The following is a 24494-nucleotide window of genomic DNA, read 5'->3' as shown; positions in this document are numbered from 1 at the left end:
CAGCTAAAGCTGTTAGGATTTCAGTACATTCAGGACAGTGGTGACAAGCTTCAGTCCTCAAGTCTTCTCTGTCTCCTCAGTTAATAGAAAGGAAACGTAGCCCATCTGTCTGGACCTCTGTAGAAGAATTTGGAGAAAAAAAAAATAACACGTAAGAAATGTTCCCTTATTTTGTGAGCTACCTTTAGTCTGTCCCGTTGCTCTGCAACGGAAAGCTTTTGCAAAAATACTTGAGTTTTCCTCTTCAAATAAGATAGAGTTTTTTAAAAAACAAAAAAATATCTAGAACAGTATTTCTTCAACTTTGATTATGAGACAGTCTTTGAGGATAACTGTTGTTATGTTTTACTCCCATAAAGATAAGCCCACGAATATCCAAAAGCCAATAGACTGAGTCAGCACACGTTTTATCTGTAACATGAGGGAATTGAACGGAAATGGAGATGATGTCTAGTGCAGCGTCCACCGTTCGTTCGTATCGCAGTCTGTGGAAAAACAATTGCTGTCGGTCCAGCAGATGTAACCTGTCGGGTCAGTTCTCATTCTCCCCTTGGCTCAGGCACAATAGCTCCATGAAGAGAAGGCGGCACTAAAGACAGGAGGAGATAGGATAACTTGGAGTGGCCTGTATTTTGTTTTCACTACAGATAAACACAGGGCATTCATCTCAGCAGGAGGGCTGCCTGGGTAAGAGGAAGCACCGAGCCGATGGGTATAAGGCCATGGGTGAGCTACCAGGAAAGAGGGGGGGACAGTGGGGGTAGAGCACTGAGATAGTTGGGGGAAGGATAACAAACTACTAAATTGTTTTGGCTGCCTAATTCTTCATAGTCTTTCTTAATAGGGAGCCGGGGGGGGCGGGGCGGGGGGGGGGGGAGAAGTGGGCAGGGGAAGACACACACGTGGAAGAGGTTACTTGCACAGAGCCCGCCAGTAAGCTTGTAGGTATTAATGCCATTTTTATTTTTTCAAAGCCAAAGGACATTCAGAGCCTCAAGGTTGAGGAACTGTGTTTAACCAGACATGTGACACTCACGTTCTTTCTCTTCATAACATCGTCTGACTGGATATTAACTAGTGTTACACAAACCCGACATGTTAATGGGCCTGAAAAAACGTAGAAGAAGGGGCTGGAATAGGAAGAATAGGGGAGTTTCCAAGGCAAGAACAAAAATGCATGGCTCCCAGCCGCACCGCTAACTCCCTCTGACCTCCGTTGTGGAAGAGTTTGAATCTTCGCTCCCCTTTTCTCCACCTACTAACATGTTTGATCTTCTGGCAACTGGTTCTCTATTTATCACAACATGGTTCTTTTTTTTTTTTCTTCAAATTGAGATATAGTCCGCATAATAGAATATGCAACATTATAAAGTATATAGTCCAATGGTATACTTTGATAGACAATAATCACTGCTAATTCCAGAACATTGTCATCGCCCCCCTCGAAAGAAATACCATACCCATCAGCCTTTACTCCCCATTCCCCCCTCCTCCCAGGCCCCTGGCAACAACTAATTTACCTTCTGCCCCTATGGATTTGCCTATTCTGGACATTTCATAGAAATGTGTGTCTAGTTTCTCTCACGTGGCTTGTTGGCTTCAAGATTTATCCGGTTGTAGCATGTTTCAGTACTTCATTCCTTTTTTTAATGTTTATTTATTTTTGAAAGAGAGCGCACACACAAGCGGGGAAGGGGCAGAGAGAGAGGGGGACAGAGGATCCAAAACCACAGAGCCTGATGTAGAGCTCGAACTCATGAACTGTGAGATGACGACCTGAGCCAAAGTCAGATGCTTAACCGACTGAGCCACCCAGGTGCTCCAGTCACATTTTGTTCATCCATTCGTGAGTTATTGGACATTTGGATTATTTTGACTTTTTGGCTATTGTGAATAATGCTGCTATGAGTATTCATGTACAAGTTTTTGTGTGGTCATATGTTTTTAATTCTCTTGGGTACATACCTAAGAGTGGAATTGCTGGGTCATGTAGTAACTCTATATTTAACCCTTTTGAGGAACTGCCGAACTGTTTTCCACAGTGACTACACCATTTTACATTCCCACCAATGTATGAAGATTCTGGTTTCCCCAAATCTTGCTACCACTTATCATTGTCTCTCTGTTCGATCATAGCCATCTTAGTGAGTGTAGAGTAGTATCTCATTGTAGCTTTGATTTATATTTCCCTAATGACCTAAGACATTGAGCATCTTTTCATGTGCTTATTGGCCATTCATGTATTTTCTTTGGCGAAATGTCTCTTCAAATCCTTTACCCATTTAAACATTTGATTATTTGTCTTTTCACTGAGTTTTAAGAGTTCTTTATATATTCTGGATGTTCTGGATACTAGACTTGTATCAGACATATGATAGTTTTGGGTTGTTTTTTTATTTTTAAATAAAGTCCAGTTTATCTATTTTTCCTTTGGTTTGTTGTGCTTTTTGTGTCATGTCTAAGAAACCGTCGCCTAAATCCAAGGTCATAAAGATTTCTCTCCTGAGAGTTTTATAGCTTGAGCTCTTCCTTCTAGGTCTTTGACTCATTTTGAGTTAATATTTATATATGGTGTGAAGTGTAGGAATCCAACTACATTATTTGGTATGGGGATATACGGTTGTCCCAGCATCATTTGAAAAGACTAGTCTTCCCACGTTGAATGGTGTTGGCACCCTTGTTGAAAATCAGTGGGCCATAAATGTGAGGATTTGTTCCTGGACTGTCAGTTCTGTTCCATCAACTTACATGTCTGTTCTTTTGCCAGTACCACACCGTGATTACTGTAGTTTTGAAGTAGGTTTTGAAACCAGGGCGTGTGAGTCTTCCCATTTTGTTGTTCTGTGTCAAAATCGTTTTGGAGCACCCGGGTAGCTCAGTTGGTTAAGTGGCCGGCTCTTGATTTCAGCTCAGGTCATGACCTCATGGTTTGTGAGATGGAACCCCGTGTTGCAATCTGCACTGACAGCATGGAGCCTGCTTGGGATGCTCCCTCTCCTTCTCCCTCTGCCCCTCCCCTGCTCACACTTTTCCCCACTCACACTCGCTCATGTTTGCTCTTCTGCACGGGTGTGTATGCTCGCTGTCTCTCAAAATGAATAGATAAACTTTTTTTTTTTTTTTTAAAAAGATCATTTTGGCTATTCTCGGTCCCTTGAATTGACATACAGATTTTAGAATTAGCTTGCCAATTTTTGGAAAGAAGTCAGTTGGGGTTTGGATAGGGATTATACTGAAACCACAGTTCAATTTGGGGTATAGTGCCATTTTAACAATATTTTCTTCTGATCCGTGAACATGGCATATCTTTACACTTATTTCAATCTTCTTTAATTTCTTTCAACAACGTTTTGTGGTTTTTAGTGTGATTCTTGCACTTCTTTGGTTAAATGTTTTCCTAAGTATTTTGTTCTTTTGAGTACTGTTATACATGGAATTGTTTTTCCTAATTTTATTTTTGGAATAGTCATTGCTGATGTATAGAAATAAAGCTAATTTTTACATATTGATCTTGTGTCCTGTAACCTTGCTGAACTCATTTATTAGTGCTAAGGTTTTTTTTCTACATTCCCAGGAATATGTCTTGTGGTCTTCTAGTTACCCAGGAAGATGTTGGAGCATTTCAAAGTCCCTATGGACATCTCATTTCTCAGCTTTTTCCTTTTAGGCTTTTTGTTTAGGCTATTTTTTGTCTTGTTATCAATTGCCTCACATAGCTGCCAGATTAAAACATTTATCTATAATTGTTTTCAAAAAATGCCCCTTGGGAAGAGGCTATTTTAGCACTGTGCAGTTCTCAGTGAGGTCAAGGGCAAGGCTTTCAAGTGAAGTTTTTTAGGGACCCCACTAGACAGGTAAAACAATGACAGTTTGTTCCTTGGGAATGAGGCTTTAAGGAACTTGAGCTCCATTCTGTTCCCCTGGGATGTGGGCAATTTTTAAGGCTACCATCACGATGGAGAGCAGAGGTTGAGGACAAGTTAAAACAACAGAGCTCACTGTTCTCATAGAAATTAGTAATTTTTTCTTTAATAAATGCTCTCCGGGTTGCTGCAAGCCCATTGGTTAAAATTTCCAAAGTTCTGAGAAAGTTGATTTTGACCATTTTTGCTAGTTTTTTGTTGTTGTTGTTGCTTTTACGGAAGGATGAATTTTCAGACGTCCTTCCTTTCTCATTTTCACTGATTCACCTGTAACAGGGCTTTAAAATGTCTAAAGTCTCAGGGCACCTGGGTGGCTCAGTTAACTGCCTGACTCTTGATTTCGGCTCAGGTCATGATCTTGCGGTCATGGGATCAAGCCCCATGTCAGGCTCTGCACTGGGCATGGAGCCTGCTTGGGATTCTCTCTCTCTCTCTTCCTCTGCCTCTCCTTCACTCATACTCTTGTACTCTCTCTCTCAAAAAATAGAATACAAAAATAAAAAATGAAATCTCTAAAGTCTCAATGATCACAGGCTAATTAAATACTTAATCATGGGAGATGATTAGAGGAAAGGAATAAAAATAGAAAATGTAATTCTTAGAGAAGCTCTCCCAGATGGAGAGATGAAGTTCAGCAAAGTGTTTCTATATTTAATGCTCTCAAAGTTAAGTTTAAGGTAACGGCTATTTTAAACCCCCTTTTTTTTTCATACAAGTTAAATACAGGCTTTGGAGTCAGAACTGAGTTCAGATTCCAGCTCTGCTTCTTGACTGGCTTGACAAACTGGGACAAATTATACAACCTCTCTGTACTTCAGTTTCCTCACTTGTAAAATGGGGTAATGATGTATCTATCACATAAGGTTATTGTGAGGTTTAAATGTGAAATGCTGATCACAGATGCCCTATGGCTCAATAGTATTGGTTGTGATGATTATCCTTATAATTTTGCAAAAGTACAGTGATGATTCTTGAGCAGAGTCAACCTAAAGGCAGATTTTCTTTTCTTTCTTCCTGTTTCCTTCACTTTATTTTTGCTGTAAAGAACTGAGAAGAAAATCTACTCGGCACTTTGGAATAAAAACTTGTGTCAAGCAGTGACAAAAAGTTATTTATTCAACAAGCCTTCACTAAATAACTAGTAAATAACAAGCACTCTGTCAGGCACAGGGACAAAAATGACAATAGAGTATGGTCCCTGCCCTCAAGGAGCTGGCAGTCCAGGAGATGGATAAGGAAACGGGATCATATGCCACCTAACAAAGGCTGTCATAGGAGAATACACATGGTGGGGGTATAGCTTTCACCATTTCCTCTTAGATTAATCCCTTTGTCTTTGGCCCCCAAACTGAGGAATTGGTCCTATTTTTGTCTTTAACCGGGTGTTTTAAACTGTGGAATTTTTTACATTTCTAGAGATAAAGGAAAAGCACCTAGAATTACAGAGGACACTAGAAACAGTATTTCCTACAGAGCCTGGGCTTCCTACCAGCATAGTCACTTCTAGGATTTTCAGCCCAAAAAGTTCTTTGGCATATCTTTGCTTTGCTGTCCACGTAAAAAAAAAAATTTTTTTTTTCCTCTTTCTGTTCTCCACTTTATCGTCCAGAGAGCTGGGTAGTTCCCAAAGGAAGAGTGCTTTACAGAATCTAAGGGTGATTTATAGGCAAAGGCAGAAAATGATTAGTTTTCACCTTCCAGTTCCATACCCCCAAAATGAACATAAACTTTCATGGTAGTCATTACTGGAAATGCAGATAATTTTAATTCCATTGCATTTTTCAGAATTATCAGTCGTAACCCTCTGTCAACTGTTGAAGATTCCTATCTTTTTAAGTTGCCAGCATTAAAATATTTGTAAGTATTGCAACAATCTCATGGCTCATGAGATGATTTCTGATCTTTTTTGTTGTCATCAAAAGATTAAGTATTTTGCGTTTTGGTTAAAAAGTCGTAATTTGAATTTTAACTGGGTTATTGAAATAAGCATTATTAGCAAAGAAAAAACGTATATGGGCAAGATAGCCTGCAGAGGAAGGAGTAGTATTGAAGAACACATAACAGACATGGGACTTGTAGATGTAGGTAGAAATACCATTTATCTCAAAGTGGAAAGTGGAGTAAGGTGTATATTAAAAGAAAAAAAGACTAATCAAGAGAGGTGGATGCAATTGAGAATGAAAACGAGGATAAGAGTAAAAAGGATTGTACTGTTGAGCACCAAGGTGATTAATTTGATGATGCACATAAAATGTCTTCATTGGGAGCTTTCTGAAATTATTGTCCATAGCAAGAAAACTCTTGAGCTGACTTGACAAAGAAGCCAGAATTGAAGTAATCACATGTTGCTAAGTATCTTTTTAGGTACAGAATTTTTATCCTTGGGTTCAAATCACGCATGTTTGGGCTTTCTCCTTCAGAGACATGGGATCAACACAGGTGTCACTTACAACAGTTGAGAGCATCCTCATGATGACCGTTGAATTGGAAACACTGTAAGTTGATTTTTCTTATGTGTATTTTCACTTAGTTGTTTACTTAGATTTGTTTTATTGTTTTCTTAAGTCAGATTTATTGAGGTATAAAATTTACTCTTTTTAAGCATACAGTTTGATGAGTTTTGACAAACGTGTAGTTATGTAACCACCACCACATTTGAGACGTAGAACATTTCTGTCACCCCAAAAGGCCCCTATGTGCCTTTGCAGCCAATCCCCTTTTCTCACCACCAGCCCTGGCAACCACCAACCTAATTTTTGTCCCTATAGTTTTGCCTTTTCCACAGTGTCTTATAAATGAAATCATACCAGGGGCACCTGGGTGGCTCAGGCAGTTAAGCGTCCGACTTCAGCTCAGGTCATGATCTCGCGGTCTGTGAGTTCAAGCCCTGCATCGGACTCTGTCCTGACAGCTCAGAGCCTGGAGCCTGCTTCGGATTCTGTGTCTCCCTGTCTCTCTACCCCTTCCCCATTTGCACTCCATCTCTCTCTCTCTCTCAAAAATAAATGAACATTAAAAAAAATAAATAAATGAAATCATACAGTATGCAGTCTTCTGTGATTGGTTCCTTTCAGCATAATCCTTTTGAGATTCATCCATGTTTGTTTTTTTTTTAACTTTTTTAACGTTTATTTATTTTTGAGAAACAGAGAGCATAAGCAGGAGAGGGGCAGAGAGAGAGAGAGAGACACAGAACCCGAAGCAGGCTCCAGGCTCTGTCAGCGCAGAGCCCAATACAGGGCATGAACCTGCGGAACATGAGATCATGGCCTGAGCCAAAGTCGGTCACTTATCTGACTGAGCCACCCAGGCACCCCAGAGACTCATCCATGTTTTTGCACATGTCAGTAGTTCATTTCCTTTTTATTGCCGAGTAGTATTGCAGTTGTGAGGATATACCAGTTTGTTTATGCATTCATCAGTTAATGGGCATTTGAGTTGTTTCTAGCTTTTTGGCCTTTATGAATAAAGTTGCTTAAAACACTTACATGCAGGTCTTCGTGTGAGCATATGTTTTCATTGGGGGAGGGGGGCAGGTGGTAAAATACCTAATGGCAGGATTGCTACATCATATGCTGAGTGTATATTTAACTTTTTAAGAAACTGCTTACCTGTTTTCTAAAGTGGATGTACCATTTTGCATTCCAGCCAGCAGTATATGAGATCTTCTATCTATCCTTTCTTCTAATGTCTTTATCTATTTTTCATAAGGTGAATGTTGGCCTTAAAATTGAGTTGGGAAGTATTCCCCTCTCTTCAATTCTCTAGTACAGTGTGTGCAGAATTGGCATTATTTTTTCCTTAAATGTTTGCTAGAATTCACCAGTGAAGCCATGTGGGCTTGAAGCTTTCTTTGTGAGAAAGTGTTAAACTACAGATTTTATTTTTGTAATAGTGCTACTTAAATTACATACTTTATTTTTTTGAGTAGTTCATGTCTTTCAGGGAATCTATTTCATCTTGAAGTTATTGACATAAAGTATTTTATAATAATCCCTTATTATCCTTTTAGTATCTGTAGAATTGTAGTGATGTCATTCCTCTCATTTTTGATATTGATAATTTGTGTCTTCTCTTGTCTTTTCTTGATAAATCTGGCCAGAAGTTTATCAGTTTTACTTATCTTCTCTAAAAAGTGCCTTTTCATTACACTGACTTCTCTATTTTTGTTTTCCTTTTCAAAAATTTCTGCTTTGATCTTTATCATTCCATTTTCTCTCCTTACTCAGTGATGAATTTCCTTTTCTTTTTCTAGTTTCTTAAAAGTGGACACTGGGGAAGATGAATACTATATGAGCAACATCCCACATGTTGACATGTTGTGTTTTCAGTTTCAGTTGGTACAAAATAGTTTCTAATATCCATTTTGACTTATTTGACCAATAGGGTTACTTAGGAGTGTGTTGGTTAGTTTCTAAATATTTGGAGATTTTACAGATCTGTTAATTTGTTATTTAATTCCATTGTGGTCACAGAACAATATGTTGGATGACTGAAATCCTTTTAAATTTATTGAGGCTTGTTTTATAGCCAATGAATTCTGGTAATAGATGAGAATATGGCCTATTTTGATAAATATTATGTGTCCACTTGAAAGAAAATATGTAGTCTGCTGATTTGGTGTGGAGTATTCTATAAATGTCAACTAGGTCAAGTAGGTTGGTAGTATTTTTCAAGTCTGATGTATCATTACTCATTTTCTATATATTTTTTCTGTCAATTATTGAGAGAGGGATATTGAAATCTCCAACTATAATTGAGTGCTTATGTGTCTCTCTTTCCTATTCTCCTTAATATATTTGGAAGTTCTATTATCAGATACATAAATTTTTAAGTTATGTCTTTTCTAATAGTTGACATTTCTATCACAATGGAATAACCTCATTTATCCCTGGTAATATCTTTGCTTTGAAATTGACTTTGTCCTATAGTAAATATAGCCACTCAAGGTTTCGTTTGATTAGTGTTAGCAAAGCATAATTTCTTCCATATTTTTAACCTACTTATATCTTTGTACTGAAGATGAATCTTATAGACAGCATATAGTTGGCTTTTGCTTTTTTATCCAGTATGACAACTCTATCTTTTAATTAGGTGATTATACCATTTATATTTAATGTAATTATTTATATGCTTACATTTAAAGCTACTGTCTACTCTTTTCTATGTATCCCATCTGTTCTTTGTTTCTTTTCTTTTTCTTCTTCTTCCTGCTCTTGGGTTGATTTAGTACGTTTTATTATTTTTTGGTGGGGGGATAAATAGTTACAACTCAGGTTTTGTTATTTTAGTAGCTGTTTAATGGTTTGTAGTGTTCATGTTTAACTTATCACAGTCTATCTTCAAATGATATTATATGATTTCATGAATAGTATAAGAACCTTACAGTAAATAGTGTACTTCCATTGTTCCCCTCCTGACCTTTGTGCTATTGTTTTCATACATTTTACTTTTAGCACACCATATTATTTTTTTTGTTTAAATAGTCAGTTATCTTTTTTTATTTTTGTATTTTTGAGAGAGACAGAGTGCAAGTGGGGGAGGGGCAGAGAGAGAGGGAGACACAGAATCTGAAGCAGGCTCCAGGCTCTGAGCTGTAGACACAGAGCCTGATGTGGGGCCTGAAATCACAGACTATGAGATCATGACCTGAGCTGAAGTCAGATGCTTAACTGACTGAGCCACCTGGGTGCCCCTCAATTATCTCTTTTATTGAAGTATATATAGATCATGTAATATTAAATTAGTTTCAGGTGTACAACACAGTGATCTTTTATATACATTATGAAATGCTCACAACACAGTGATCAATTATATACATTATGAAATGCTCACCACAATAAGTATATTACAGTATTATTGACTATATTCCCTATGCTGTACTTTTCATCTGGTGACTTATTTATTTTATAACTGCAAGTTGGTACCTCTTAACCCTTTTCACTCATTTTGTCCATATCCCCAGTTTGTTCTCCATATTTACAAGTGTTTTCTCTTTTTTGTTGTTGTTTATTCATTCATTTGGTTTTTTGTTTATTTTTTGTTTATTTTTTACCTTGTTTTATTTTTTATTTTTTAAAATTTGCATCCAAATTAGTTAGCATATAGTGCAACAATGATTTCAGGAGTAGAGTCCTTAGTGCCCCTTACCCATTTAGCCCATCCCCCCTCCCACAACCCCTCCAGTAACCCTCAGTTTGTTTTCCATATTTATGAGGCTCTTCTGTTTTGTCCCCCTCCCTGTTCTTACATTATTTTTGTTTCCCTTCCCTATGTTCATCTGTTTTGTCTCTTAAAGTCCTCATATGAGTGAAGTGATAGGATTTTTGTCTTTCACTGACTAATTTCACTTAGCGTAATACCCTCCAGTTCCATCCATGTAGTTGCAAACGGCAAGATTTCATTCTTTTTGATTGCCAAGTAATACTCCATTGTATATATATACCGCATCTTTCATCCATTCATCCATCAATGGACATTTGGGCTCTTTCCATACTTTGGCTATTGTTGATAGTGCTGCTATAAACATTGGGTGCACATGCCCCTTCAAATCAGCATTTTTGTATCCTTTGGTTAAATGCCTAGTAGTACAATTGCTGGGTTGTAGGGTAGTTCTATTCTTAACTTTTTAAAAACCTCCATACTGTTTTCCAGAGTGGCTACAGCAGTTTGCATTCCCACCAGCAGTGCAGAAGGGTTCCCCTTTCTCCACATCTGTTGTTTCCTGAGTTATTAATTTTAGCCATTCTGACACATGTGAGGTGGTATCTCATTGTGATTTTGATTTGTATTTCCTTGATGATGAGTGATATTGAGCATCTTTTCATGTGTCTGTTAGCCTTCCGGATGTCTTCTTTGAAAAACTGTCTATTCATGTCTTCTGCCCTTTTCTTAACTGGATTATGTATTTGATTTTTTGGGTGTTGAGTCCTTTATATATTTTGGATACTAGCCCTTTATCAGATTATGTCATTTGCAAATATGTTCTCCCATTTCATCAGTTGCCTTTTAATTTTGTTGATTGTTTCCTTTGCTGTTCAGCTTTTTATCTTTTTTTCATGGATGTTTGTTTTTGAGAGAGAGAGCACAAGAGTGGGGTAGGGGCAGAGAGTGAGGGACACAGAGGATCTGAGCAGGCTCCGCACTGTCAACAGAGAGTCGATGCGGAACTCGAACTCACAAACCGTGAGATTATGACCTGAGCTGAAGTCAGAAGCTTAACCGACTGAGACACCCAGGTGCCCCAGAAGGTTTTTATCTTGATGAGGTCCCAATAATTCATTTAAAAAAATGTTTGTTTGTTTGTTTGTTTACGTTTATTTTTGAGAGAGAGAGACAGAGTGCAAGCAGGGGAGGGGCAGAGAGAGAGAGAGGGAGACACAGCATCTGAAACAGGCTCCAGGCTCCAAGCTGTCAGCACAGAGCCTGACACGGGGCTCAGACTCACGAACTGTAAGATCATGATCTGAGCCAAGTCAGATACTTAACCAACTGAGCCACCCAGGTGCCCCTATTAATTAATTAATTAATTAATTAAGAACATGGACACACACATACATGTATACATGGGGGGGAGCAGAGAGAGAGGGAGAGAGAGAATCTCAAGTGGAGAGAGAATCCTGATGCGGGGTTCAATCCACGACCCTGAGATCACGACCTGAGCCAACACCAAGAGTCAGGCATTCAACCCGCTAAGCCACCCAGGCACTCCTCAGTAGTTCATTTGTACTTTTGTTTCCCTTGCCTCTGGAGACGTGTCTCTAGTAAGAAGTTGCTTTAGCTGAGATCAAAGAGGTTTCTGCCTGTGTTCTCCTCTAGGATTTTGATGGTTTCCCGTCTCACATTTAGGTCTTTCATCCATTTTGAATTTATTTTTGTGTATGGTGTAAAAAAGTGGTTTAGTTTCATTCTTCTGCATGTTACGGTCCAGTTTTCCCAACACCATTTATTGCGAAGACTATCTTTTTTCCACTGGATATTCTGCTTTATCGAAGATTAGTTGACCATATATTTGTGGCTCCATTTCTCGGTTCTCTATGCTATTCTATTGATCTATGTGTCTGTTTTTGTGCAGTACCACACTGTCTTGATGATTCCAGCTTTGTAATACAGTTTGAAGTCCAGAATCATGATGCCTCCAGCTTTGTTTGTTTGTTTTTTCCCAACATTATAATTCGGGGTCTTTTCTTGTTCCATACAACTTTTAGAATTGTTTGTTCTCGCTCTGTGAAAAATACTGGTGTTTGATAGGGATTGAATTGAATGTGTAGTTTGCTTTGAGTAGTATAGACATTTTAACAATATTTGTTCTTCCAATCCTTGAGCATGGGATGTTTTTCCATTTCTTTCTGTCTTCTTCAATTTATTTTCATAAGCGTTCTATTGTTTTCAGCATACAGATCTTTTACCTCTTTGATTAGGTTTATTCCTAGGTATCTTATGGTTTTTGGTGTTTGTTTTTTTTTTTAATTTTAGAGACAGAGTGTACAAGTTGGGGAGAGGGGCAGAGGAGAGAGAGAGAGAGAGAGAGAGAGAGAGAGAGAGAGAATATCTTAAGAGAATCTTAATCTAATCCATGCTGAGCGTGGAGCCTGACACAGGGCTCGATCTCACGACCCTGAGATCCTGAGCCGAAATCAAGAGTAGGATGCTTCATCGACTTAGCCCATCCAGGCACCCCTTGTTTGTTTGTTTTTTTCTGAGATTCTACATATAAGTGAAATCATATAGTGAAATGATATACATACATATAGTGAAGTGAAATCGTAACCTATATAGTTACCAGTTCTAATGTTCTTCATTCCTTTGTGTGGATCCACATTTCCGTCTGCTATCGTTTTCCTTCTGCTTAAAAATACTTTCTTTAGGGGCACCTGGGTGGCTCAGTCAGTTAAGCATCCAACTCTTGATTTTGGCTCAGGTCATAATCTCACAGTTTGTGAGCTCAAGTCCCGCGTTGGGCTTTGCTTGGGATTCTCTGTCTCCTCAGTGCTCTTTCCCCCTTGCACACGCATACTGCACGTGCCCTCTCTCTCTGTCTCTCAAATAAACATTTAAAAAAATACTTCCTTTGGCATTTCTACAGTGTAAGCCTGCTAATGATGAATTCTTCCAGCTCTTGTATGTCTCAGATAGTCTATCTTGCTTTTATTTTTGAAAGATTTGGGTATAGAATTCTAGCTTGATGGCTATTTGGTCCCCCTCTCCTTTTCACTGCCTGAAAGATGTTGCCCCACCGAGTTCTGGCTTACATTATTTCCAACAAGAAATATGTTGTCATTGTTATATCTTTGTTGCTCTGTGTGTCATGTGTGGTTTTGTTCCTTTGGCTGCTTTTAAGATTTGCTCTTTATCGCTGGCTTTGACCAGTTTGATTATCATGTGCCGTGGTGTAGTTTTATCCGTGTTTAATGGATTAAACTAAACATGTAGTTTAATCCATGTTGTGCTCAGATTTCATTGACCTTCCTGGATTTGTGAGTTTATAGGGTTTACTTATTTGGAAATGTGGGGGCTATTAGGTTTTCAAATTTTTTTTATATCTCCTCTCCTTCGTGGACTCTAAGTATACATATATTAGGCCACTTGAAGTTGTTGCACAATTCATTGAGTTAAGTAGAGGCATGGGGTTTTTTCCATATATGAAATACTGTTATAGTAACTTTTTTAAATGTCCTTGTCTGCTAATTGTAGCATTTGTGTAGATGATGGATTAGTTTTTGATTGATTGCTTTTTAAAAAAAAAAATTAACATTTATTTATTTTTAAGACACAGAGAGTGATCAGGGAAGGGGTAGAGAGAGAGGAAGTTAAATCTGAAGCAGGTTCCAGGCTCCGAGCTCTCAGCACAGAGCCTGATGTGGGGCTCAAACCCATGAACCACGAGATTATGACCTGAGCCAAAGTTGATTGCTTTTTATCCTCAGTATGGGCCATATTTCAGATTTATTCAAACTCTTAGAAGTCTACCCTCTTTCTGTGTGCTCTCAACCCGAAGTGAGACTTTTGGCTTGGAAGGAGTTACCTGTGTATTAAACTACTGATCAGTGTCACCCAGTTCTAATCTCTATCTCATTCTAAGGGTACCATACCCCATGTCATCCTTACCTTTCCGTTGGGCACGTCTGTCCTTCTATCTGTGTATTTATAATATTCAAGAGCAGCAGTTGGCCAACTGGTCCCTACCCAACCATCCAGGCCATGTGCCTCAAGAATTCCTTTTTGCACAGCCCTGTGATGACTTTGGCCCGCCTCTTCTACCTACTCGAGTAACTCCTTTACCACTAATTTAATTGTCTGTGTTTCCATTTATAGGATTTTACCTAGCCGTATGGCCTGCTGTCTCTGCCAATTTAAAAATACTATTGAGGTTGTCTGTAAGACCGTCAAGCTACATTGTGACAGTGCATGTCTGACAAATGGCACACGTTGTGGTAAGTCCTAATTGCCTGATGATAAATTTGTAAATTTTTATTTTATTTGTGGTTTAACTTTTATTTTTAATCAACAATGATAATTTTTTTTAATGTTTATTCATTTTTGAGAGAGAGAGCATTCACGTGCGTGAGCTGGGAGGGGGCAGAGAGTGAGTGAGGGGGACAGAGAATCCGAAGCAGGCTCTACACTGACAGCAGCAAGCCCCATGCGGGGCTGAACTGTGATAGCATGACCTGAGCCAAAGGGATGCTTAACTGACTGGGCCACCCAGGCACCCTAACAATGGTAAATTTTTAAACTAATGATGTCATTGCATTATTTTTACTCATTCAGAGTTCAGATCCCTAAATTTCTAAGAACTATTCCTTTGTTAAAAGTCAGATTCTCAGTTACATTATTAAGTCAACTACCCCCAAATGAAAACCTGTTCACATAGTGCGTCACAGCTTATAAGCTGATTTTACGTGCGTTAGGTCTCAGGTGCCCTTTGTCTTATAGGACAGGTGGAGATACCTTTTTGTTTATTTTGTTGTTTTTATAAGTGTGTAAGAGTACAAGTGATGCTGATTTCTGAAAAAGTTTTATTTGGAGCCTCTGTGTTTCTGTGCCCTAACCAGAAGCTGCTACCCAACCGTTCTAACGGATGAGAGGGCTCTTCTATCCTTGGGCTGTCCAACTCTTGTTCTGAATCTTAAGCTTTTCTATCCAAAACACGGGTGCTTTTAGGTATTTTTCTGTTCTTAGGTTTTATTGGCACTAACTTGGTGACTTCCAAAATGTGCTTTTGCACCTGGATAGCTTGAATATGGGTCCCTGTCAATGGTCTAGGGCACAGCATAAATTACACTTTGCTACTTCTATAAGTGGTGTTGCTTATTTTCCAAAACAATGTTTTACCAATTATCTTACTCCCGTCTCCCTTAGAGGTGGGCAGAATAGGCATTTTTTTTTTTTTATCTCCTTTGACAGGCGAGGAAAAATGAGATCAGAGGTGCCTTAGCCTAGCACTCGAGTCTCCTCTCCCGTTTTGGGCGCTCCGCCAGCCCGCTGCTCCTCCTCTCTCGTGACCTTTATCACCTCCTCCTCCGACTCTCACCAGCACCACTAAAAATACTTTTAATTCTTCTGGAAAAACCCAGCTGCACAGTGCTGTTCAGTGTACACAAGCTGTACGCTTGACCTTCATGTAGTTGGAAGCTCTGGATGGTTCTCTCAGTAAAGCTAGAAATCTGGAAATGAAAGGAAATGAAAGCAAAGTAGGCATTTGACCAAAGTTTCTTTATCCCTTCTGCATTTTAAAACCTCAAGTATCATTCCGTTGATTTTTTTTGAACGCCCCACAGTGGCATCTCTCTCATACCTGGAAAATCTCTTAACCTATACCCCACATCTCTGCCCAAATTTAAGCAAAGAACCAGGGTGGACTTAGCGGGTCTTGTGTTTAGTTTTTTCTGTCTAGAGCTTATGTTACGGGAGGTGCGATATATGGGAGCAGGGACCAAGCGAAGGAATTGGTGGGTGGGCGGAGAGGGCGTGTCCAGATGAGGACCTGCTGGTGACGGGTGTTGTCCCGGGCATATGTGATGGTAGCAAGAACTCAAGCCCACTGAAGACGTAGAAGGAGGAAGACTCGCGCTCCCTCTGCCCCCGAAGCAGGACAGGGTGGGGTATGTGAATGCCAGGAGTCGCACTAGAGCTGCACACAGTTTAGCCGAGTATCTTCCGGCCTTGGCTTTTCTTGAGGCCTGGGCAATCGGCCCTTAGGGACCAATGGAATAACTCTAAATATACTTATTCACACTGTGGAATGTTCTGAGGAAATAGCTACTTTTTCAAAACACATCTTTTTGTCCTTTTGTTGTTGCCAATCGTGGGTCCAAGTTTGAGTTCGTCTCCTCTCTAAATGGCGCTCGAGTATTTGCTGATTCTTAATTTGCTTGACTGGGACGTATGACTGTGCATTGACAAAGAGCTGTGCTGTCAGTCTTTCATTATCAAAACTCATCTCTTCTTCTTCTTCGACAGATCAGGAAGTATACCTAAGGAAGGCAGAAGGATCATTCATGAAGGTATTGACAGCTCGAAAGAAGAGCGCCAGCACGGAGCTGACTATTGAGCCAGAGAAGGCGTCCTCAGACATAGATCGTGTCAGTTTGTCAGCCTTTATGAACGAGCAGCTAGACTTCAATGACGAAAGTGATGTCATTAGTGCACTGAATTACATATTGCCTTATTTCTCGGAGGGCAATCTAGAAGACGTAGAATCGACGCTGTTACCGTTCATTAAACTTCTGTTTTCAAATGTGCAAGAGGGAGACAAGCCCGTGGGTCACTCGATGAACGACACAGGGGACCCTTCTCTTAAACCTGGATCCAACAATTCAACTTACAAGAATAAACTGAGAAAACTCTACTTTCTGGAAAATTTGTTAGATGCAGAAATTCAGGAAAAAATTGATGACGTGAAAAAGAAAGAAAAAATGGCCATGCTTATACATTCCAGCCTTTTAGGTCCCAAGTTTAAACGTCAAATCTTTCCAAAGAAATTGGAAACTGCCCAACCGCAGGAGAAGAGCCTAGACGAGGTTGAGAGTGTGGGGAAAAAGTTCCTGAGAGTGAAAAAGGTCATCAAGGGCCCAAAGGGCATACGGAAAAGGCACTTAAAAGAACTGAGACGTCAGAACATCCAGAGGAAACAGAGCGCCCAGCCATCTGTGGAGAACATGGCCAAGGAAAGAAGGCTCAGGACACCATCCCCAGGGGAGCTTCACGTGGTGCACAGGCCCAGCAAATCAGTGGGAAGCTCCTTCAATACAGAGCCTTCGTTCATAGATGAGCACAAGGCAGCGGTCTCTTCTCTCATGAAGCAATACTTTTTGGACAGGCCTTCTGCCACCCCCGCTCCCAAGGAAAGAAGGCTCAGGAGACCATCCCCAGGGGAGCTTCCCGTGGCGCACAGGCCCAGCAAATCAGTGGGAAGCTCCTTCAATACAGAGCCTTCGTTCATAGATGAGCACAAGGCAGCGGTCTCTTCTCTCATGAAGCAATACTTTTTGGACAGGCCTTCTGCCACCCCCGCTCCCAAGGAAAGAAGGCTCAGGAGACCATCCCCAGGGGAGCTTCCCGTGGCGCACAGGCCCAGCAAATCAGTGGGAAGCTCCTTCAATACAGAGCCTTCGTTCATAGATGAGCACAAGGCAGCGGTCTCTTCTCTCATGAAGCAATACTCTTTGGACAGGCCTTCTGCCACCCCCGCTCCCAAGGAAAGAAGGCTCAGGAGACCATCCCCAGGGGAGCTTCCCGTGGCGCACAGGCCCAGCAAATCAGTGGGAAGCTCCTTCAATACAGAGCCTTCGTTCATAGATGAGCACAAGGCAGCGGTCTCTTCTCTCATGAAGCAATACTTTTTGGACAGGCCTTCTGCCACCCCCGCTCCCAAGGAAAGAAGGCTCAGGAGACCATCCCCAGGGGAGCTTCCCGTGGCGCACAGGCCCAGCAAATCAGTGGGAAGCTCCTTCAATACAGAGCCTTCGTTCATAGATGAGCACAAGGCAGCGGTCTCTTCTCTCATGAAGCAATACTTTTTGGACAGGCCTTCTGCCACCCCCGCTCCCAAGGAAAGAAGGCTCAGGAGACCATCCCCAGGGGAGCTTCCCGTGGCGCACAGGCCCAGCAAATCAGTGGGAAGCTCCTTCAATACAGAGCCTTCGTTCATAGATGAGCACAAGGCAGCGGTCTCTTCTCTCATGAAGCAATACTTTTTGGACAGGCCTTCTGCCACCCCCGCTCCCAAGGAAAGAAGGCTCAGGAGACCATCCCCAGGGGAGCTTCCCGTGGCGCACAGGCCCAGCAAATCAGTGGGAAGCTCCTTCAATACAGAGCCTTCGTTCATAGATGAGCACAAGGCAGCGGTCTCTTCTCTCATGAAGCAATACTTTTTGGACAGGCCTTCTGCCACCCCCGCTCCCAAGGAAAGAAGGCTCAGGAGACCATCCCCAGGGGAGCTTCCCGTGGCGCACAGGCCCAGCAAATCAGTGGGAAGCTCCTTCAATACAGAGCCTTCGTTCGTAGATGAGCACAAGGCAGCGGTCTCTTCTTTCCTGAAGCAATACTCTTTGGGCAGGCCTTCTGCCACCCCCGCTCCAAAATCCCCAACCTGACGTGAAAAAAGAATCAAAAGACTTAACGTACACCATTTTTGTTTTAGAAGATGCAAATGCTAGAGTTAGAAATATGAAGGCTTTCAGACCAGCCTCACTCCCCAGAAAGACACACCGCTTTCATAAAAGTCGCTCCCGTGTGGTCCACAGAACACCCAAGGCCAAACTGAATCGAAAGTCCAGAAAGGAAAGTTCACTCAGTAATAGACAGCTGCTTGCAAAGAGGCCTCCATCCTCTGCAGTCAGGAGCCTCATAAATTCCCCTTCACGAGAGGATTTTTCATCTCCGGGAGAACTGAGTCCTCAGAAAAATCCTTTTCCAGAATTATTTGCTCCTTCAGGAACTTACAGAGAAAACGCTACTGTAGAGAACACTACTGCTCAAAATGTTTCTGAAGAAAATATTTCTACAGGAAACACTACTGTGCCAGAACAAACCCTCCCTGAATTCACAGACCGTAAGAATCTTTCCACTGCTAATTCTACTGTTACTGCAGACAACTCTATGCCGACCGTTAAACAAACCAATGATACACAACGGGAATACCACAATGCGGGCACTGGCTTGCCCCCAAAAGCCACAGGCTTCACTGTGTCAAAGCTCTCGTCCTCAGGTGATCTGTTTGAAATTCAGTTAAACCAGCAGCTACAGTCCCTCATCCCCAGCAATGACGTGAGAAGGCTCATTTCTCATGTTATCCGGACTTTGAAAATGGACTGCTCTGAGACCCAGGTGCAGCTGGCCTGTGCCAAGCTCATCTCCAGAACAGGCCTCCTGATGAAGCTTCTCAGCGAGCAGCAAGAAGTAAAGGTGTCCAAGGCAGAGTGGGATACGGACCAATGGAAAAATGAGAATTATATCAATGAGAGCACAGAAGTCCAGAGTGAACAGAGAGGGCAGGAGTCAAGGGAGGTGAGGATAAATCCCCAAATGTGGGGTCTCGACATTTAGGTGGTTTAGGACATGGACCCAAGCACAAGGACCGGGGGCTCCTAGTCCGGGTCTTGTCTTGGCCACATAATTTTGGCTAAGGCAGTGATCTGCCACTTTGCTCATTTAGGAAACAGTGCCGCTGTTCCCAGAGGAGACAAAAAGAGGACCTAACATACAAGATACATCAAGTCTTGAAGAAAATGCTAATGATTAAGATTACATATCACATTAGATTTGGTATATTCCTTAAGAACCTATAAGCGATTCATCGGAAAGAATGGGGTTTTAGAGTCGTTAAAGAATAGTTAACTTTCATCCTATCTCTGTTTTCTAAAAAAATTGTTCTTTCCCTTTTTTTTAGCTCACAAAAGAAGTTCCAGGCTATGGCTATAACAACAAACTCATCTTGGCAATATCTGTGACTGTAGTAGTGATGATTTTGATCATAGTGTTCTGTCTCATTGAGGTAAGGACAACAATTAATTCAGATTCCCAGACTATATTCCTTCTTTACAGTAGATTCAGAACCCACAAACTGAAAATCAAAGCCACTTTCCCACCTATCACGACGTGATATCCCTCTTCAGTCTGGAGGACTGAGATATGCTTTGTCCTTTTATTGCAAAGTATATTCCAGGGATTTTAAAAGGAACCCCACTGCCGGGAGACATCTGTGGATTGTAACCAAGATAACAAGCCATTAGCTTGTTCTGAGACATTAGGTCTAAGAAGGCCACAGTTGACATGATAGTAAAATTTCTTCAACTCAAAAAAAATGATGTCGATTCGATGCACTCACCAGTCATCCTCCTACTACCACTGATTTCTTTCCTCGTTGGCTAAAATGATGAGAGAGAAATAGTCTTCACCTTCATGGAGCTATCAGTCATCTTGGAAGAAAGGGCATGGCTTAGAGATAAAAGTGTCATCTTGTTGATTAATTAGATGTGCCTACAGCTCTCTCCTCCACTTCGCAAGGCATTGTGTAAACAGGTTCAGTTAAAACCCTGCAGCTAAAATCCTGCATCAGGCTACTCAGAGCGTGTCATAATTACAGTTGCCTATTCCTGGAGCTTGCCTGTTTACCTTTTATTCAATTATGTATGAATTGAATATATATTCAATATATTTATTCAAATATACATATGCTTATTATATATCTATATCTATATCTATCTATCTATCTATATCTATATCTATATCTATATTGCCATCTGTCATGGCAACCCTCCATTTCAGCCAAAGCAGCCCCTCACCATCCCCTAGTCAGACCATGCCCATTCCTACTTTTGTTGGTGACTTTGCCCACTTGAAATTCCTTTATTTCACTCTGCTGGTGGAAGTCCCGTGAGCCTTCAAAAGCCAACTCGAGTTCATCTTTCTTCACAAAGCCTTCCCCGAATACTGTAATACTCCTGGACCTAGTCCTTCTGTGAGATTGTCACCATTTCTTAGGGTCTGCAGTGACGCATTCCCCTCCCCTGATAACAAAAATATGCTAAACAGTTTGTTAAAAGGCAGCTCCTCAAGAGAGAAATATCAGGGTCATGGATCAGAGCAGAGATATGTAAGGCTTCCTGGTCTATCAGACTTGAGTAAAACCTGACTGGATGTATTAACTGCTAAGGAGAAACATGTCTGTCTTCTGGAGGGTTGGTCAGTAGTAAAAGCATAGAAATGGTGAGGAAGAGACCAACATGGGCAGTGCCCACCTAGCCTTGCCTAAGAGTAGAGATGGCACCTCAGGCAGCAGATGAGAGTCAGGCCCACCAGCCGGGCTGTGCCCGCGGGGCAGATGGATGGATCTAGCTACCTCCGTCCTTTCCATGAAACACTGGATTCAGCTAATTACTTTTCTTCCACTTCTCTTCTCACCAAATAGCCTTCTGATTATACTTCAGTGTGCCACAGAGGCCTGTCTCCACAGGAGACAGGAGTCCCAATCATGTGGACACAGATGCCCTATCTGTGGAATGGGTGGAATGGATGTTTTCCTTATTGTCAAGTCATGACCTGACATTCTGATTTTGATCAATCCTGTGACATTGGTAAGGTGATATTGCCTCCATGCAGAAAGAAGTGCGTTCTCTCTTGATGAGATCAGAGTCTGATTTCTCAGCCTAAGAGCCTAGGAACTAGCGTGGGGTCAACTTACCATGACCTCTGGGAAGAGAAATCATTGGCCATTGTCCAGTCAGTACTCTGCATCTTGAGGTGGCCTGCAGCCTTTTGCTTTTGGGAAGTTCTATAAACTCCTATTGCTGTTTTAAATTCCTATGTGGTTTAACCTTGTGTTTATATTTTTTTATGTGGTTTCATTATTTCCTCTCCCTACTTAGATGATACACTTTTTGAGGTCAGAGACCATGCAGTTTTTTTCCTGTAGTGGACAATAATGATGTTCAAAGGAAGAGATGAGGCATTGTGTCAATTTCACAATGAGGAATAATGCAACGTAATATTTATGTGAAGTAGCCTACAGAGTCCAGCAATAGACAGATCCGTGGGTGACTAGGACTTTTAAAATGTTACCTTTTAGAGGCGCCTGGGTGGCTCAGTTGGTTAAGCGTCCTACTTTGGCTCAGGTCATAATTTCATGGTTCAGGAGTTCGAGCCCTGTGTTGGGCTCTGTGCTGACAGCTCAGAACCTGGAGCCTGCTCTGGATTCTGTGTGTGTGTCTCTCTCTCTTTGTCCCTCTCTCACTCTTACTCTCTCTCTCTGTCGCTCTCAAAAATAAATAAATAAACATTGAAATGTTACCTTTTAGTATTCAAATCAGTGGAAGAAAATAAATAAATGGTAATAGAACAACTGCTTAATTATTTGGGAGGAAAATAACAACAGATCCCTATTTCTCACCTTAAAAAAAACATATTTCAGTACATGTAAAAAAAGAGAAACAAGAACCCATCAAAGTGCTAGAAGAAAACAGAATCAATACTTTTATAATCTTGTGGTGAGAAAAAGCTTTGTGACCTGATACCACATGCAGAAACATTTGATAGATTTGATCGTCTTGTCTGATTTCTGCTTGGAATAAACCAGACATCTGATTTAATCCCCACAGTCCTGTGAGGATGATATCACCATCCTTCTTTCCTACATAGAAGGGGATCAGCTTAAGGCCCCTGTGGCAAAACCCAAAGCAGAACCCAGCTGTGCCTGCAGTCAGCCTGTGCTCCTATCCCACTGTTCCGTCTCCTTCACGATAAAAACACTGACAAATATTTGAAACATTGAAATTCAGTGAAAGCCCTTGAAAGGATTAATATATTTCATATGAAGAGAGTTTTATAAATCAACAGGAAGAGGACAAACAATCCAGGGGATCAAGGGGGCAAGGACTACGATGAACAGGGGGTGTGGACAGTCCGTCACCATATCTGCCTCATGGCTTATGGGACATGGGCCTCGTTAACAAGGCCTTTTCGCCTCATGGTATAAAAATAGTCTCTGATATTTTCTTCTGTACTCTTATAATATTTGTTGTGATTTATTTATTTTTAATCTGTATGGAATCTGTCTGGTGTTTTGGTACGGTCGAGGTAGGGGATCTAACTTTTTTCCCTTGCATAAAGATCCAGTTACTTTAAAATCTTTTATTGAATGGTTCATTCTTTCTTCATGGATCCAAAATACTAGTGTTATCTGGACTCTATTCTATCAACCTGGTTTTCTTTTCCTGTATCAGTATCACGCTACATACTTAACTGCAGTTGCTCTGTAAGAACGTATTTTAACGTCTGCTCTGTGATCTTCTTTTTCATCCATTTTGTAGCTATGCTTGCACATTTTCTCTACCAAATGTCAGCTGGCCAGTTTTTGTTTGAAAAACTGTCTTGGGATTTGAATGGGATTGCCCCGAATTTGTAGGTTAATTTGAAGGGAACTGACATCTTTACACTATTCTCGGAAAATAGTGTCTCACATCACGTATTCGTTTCTCCTTAATGTCCTTCAGAAGAGCTTTAGTGTTTTCATCTCATAGGTCTTACCCATTCTTTGCTAAGTTTATTCCTAGGTACTTTATGCCTTTTTATTGATAATTGTAAATGGGATAATTCTTCCGTCTTTTGATTAATTATTTATGGAACATAGGAAAGTCATTGAGGTTTACATGTTGATCTCTTGATTTTATATATATCTAGCCATCTTGCTGAATTCTCATGTTTCTTCCAACAAAATTTTAGTTGATTCTCTTGGGCCTTTTAGTTTGTCTGTAATTTCATATGCAAATACGTCTTAGTTCTTCCTTTCCACGACTCCATTTTTTCCCAGTGCATCAGTTAGGACCTCCTCAACACCAATGAATAGCAGCAGTGATAACAGACATCCTACTCTTGTCCTTGATTTTAAAACAGTGCTGCTGTTTAGGTTTCTGGTAGACACTTTTCTTTTCCTCCTCCCAAGAATTTTTATTAGGAATTACCTGTTGAATGTTATCTGAGGCAGTCAGTAAAATGTATTACCAGCTGCACGCAAGTTAGGTGTTATTGAAGAGTCAAAGGACTATTCAACAAATTCCTGTCCTAGGAAAAGTTATCATCTCACTGGGTAGATAAGACCCTAAAATGCAAAGGAATGAATAAAGATGTGGAGGGAGTGGTTATTGTGATGGGTAACTGTGATCATGTTTTCTTCCAAAACAGATTTATTCTCATAGAACAGCAGCCAAGGAAGGTAAAGAAGGAAGCTCAAGGTAAATATTAGTCTGGCAATCGTTAAAGTAGAATTTTAGAACTAGATTTTCAAACTCCTCTATTTCAATCCCCTTGTTTTACAGCCAGGAAATCACCAAAGGCAGAAAGACATACATATTTGGCCTAATGCTTTGCCTGGATCACAGCAAAGTTAGCTGCCCAGCCAAACCCGAGTTAGAATGGGACTGGCACAGAGCACCTGCTCACTAGGACCTTTAAAGAAAGATCGTGGGGGGACGGGGGTGGAAATGTTCAGACCCGTTCCCGCTGGCGGTGGGCATCAGGCCTGGCCACAGACCTTCTCAGAGGCTCTGGGAGAAGGGATAGGGAGGGCCAAAA

General features: G+C 40.8%; 1 protein-coding gene and 3 long non-coding RNA genes across 4 annotated transcripts in view; 2 read left to right on the top strand and 2 right to left on the bottom strand.

Annotated features, from left to right (window-relative positions):
- The window catches only part of LOC122233789 (leucine-rich repeat-containing protein 37A2-like), a 209532-nt gene that overhangs the window by 134741 nt on the left and 50297 nt on the right, over nt 1–24494 (top strand). Inside the window, exons 9-10 of the mRNA XM_042967923.1 lie at nt 5709–5780; nt 6344–6418. Coding sequence (XP_042823857.1) covers nt 5709–5780; nt 6344–6418 — 147 coding nt within the window. The remainder of the gene's footprint in view (nt 1–5708; nt 5781–6343; nt 6419–24494) is intronic.
- LOC122233797 lies at nt 389–12791 on the bottom strand. The gene is made up of 2 exons (XR_006211530.1): nt 12706–12791; nt 389–589 (listed from the first exon to the last, which is right to left on the bottom strand). It is a non-coding gene; the product is annotated as an uncharacterized LOC122233797 (long non-coding RNA).
- Nucleotides 480–1161, top strand: LOC122233799. The gene is made up of 3 exons (XR_006211532.1): nt 480–531; nt 648–687; nt 975–1161. It is a non-coding gene; the product is annotated as an uncharacterized LOC122233799 (long non-coding RNA).
- On the bottom strand, nt 14925–16510 carry LOC122233798. Its single transcript, XR_006211531.1, has 2 exons — nt 15910–16510; nt 14925–15589 (listed from the first exon to the last, which is right to left on the bottom strand). It is a non-coding gene; the product is annotated as an uncharacterized LOC122233798 (long non-coding RNA).

Source organism: Panthera tigris, chromosome E1, assembly GCF_018350195.1.
Source record: "Panthera tigris isolate Pti1 chromosome E1, P.tigris_Pti1_mat1.1, whole genome shotgun sequence".
Classification (NCBI taxonomy): Eukaryota; Metazoa; Chordata; class Mammalia; order Carnivora; family Felidae; genus Panthera; species Panthera tigris.
The sequence above is the reverse complement of the archived record's forward strand: the minus strand, read 5'-3'. Positions and strand labels throughout refer to the sequence as shown.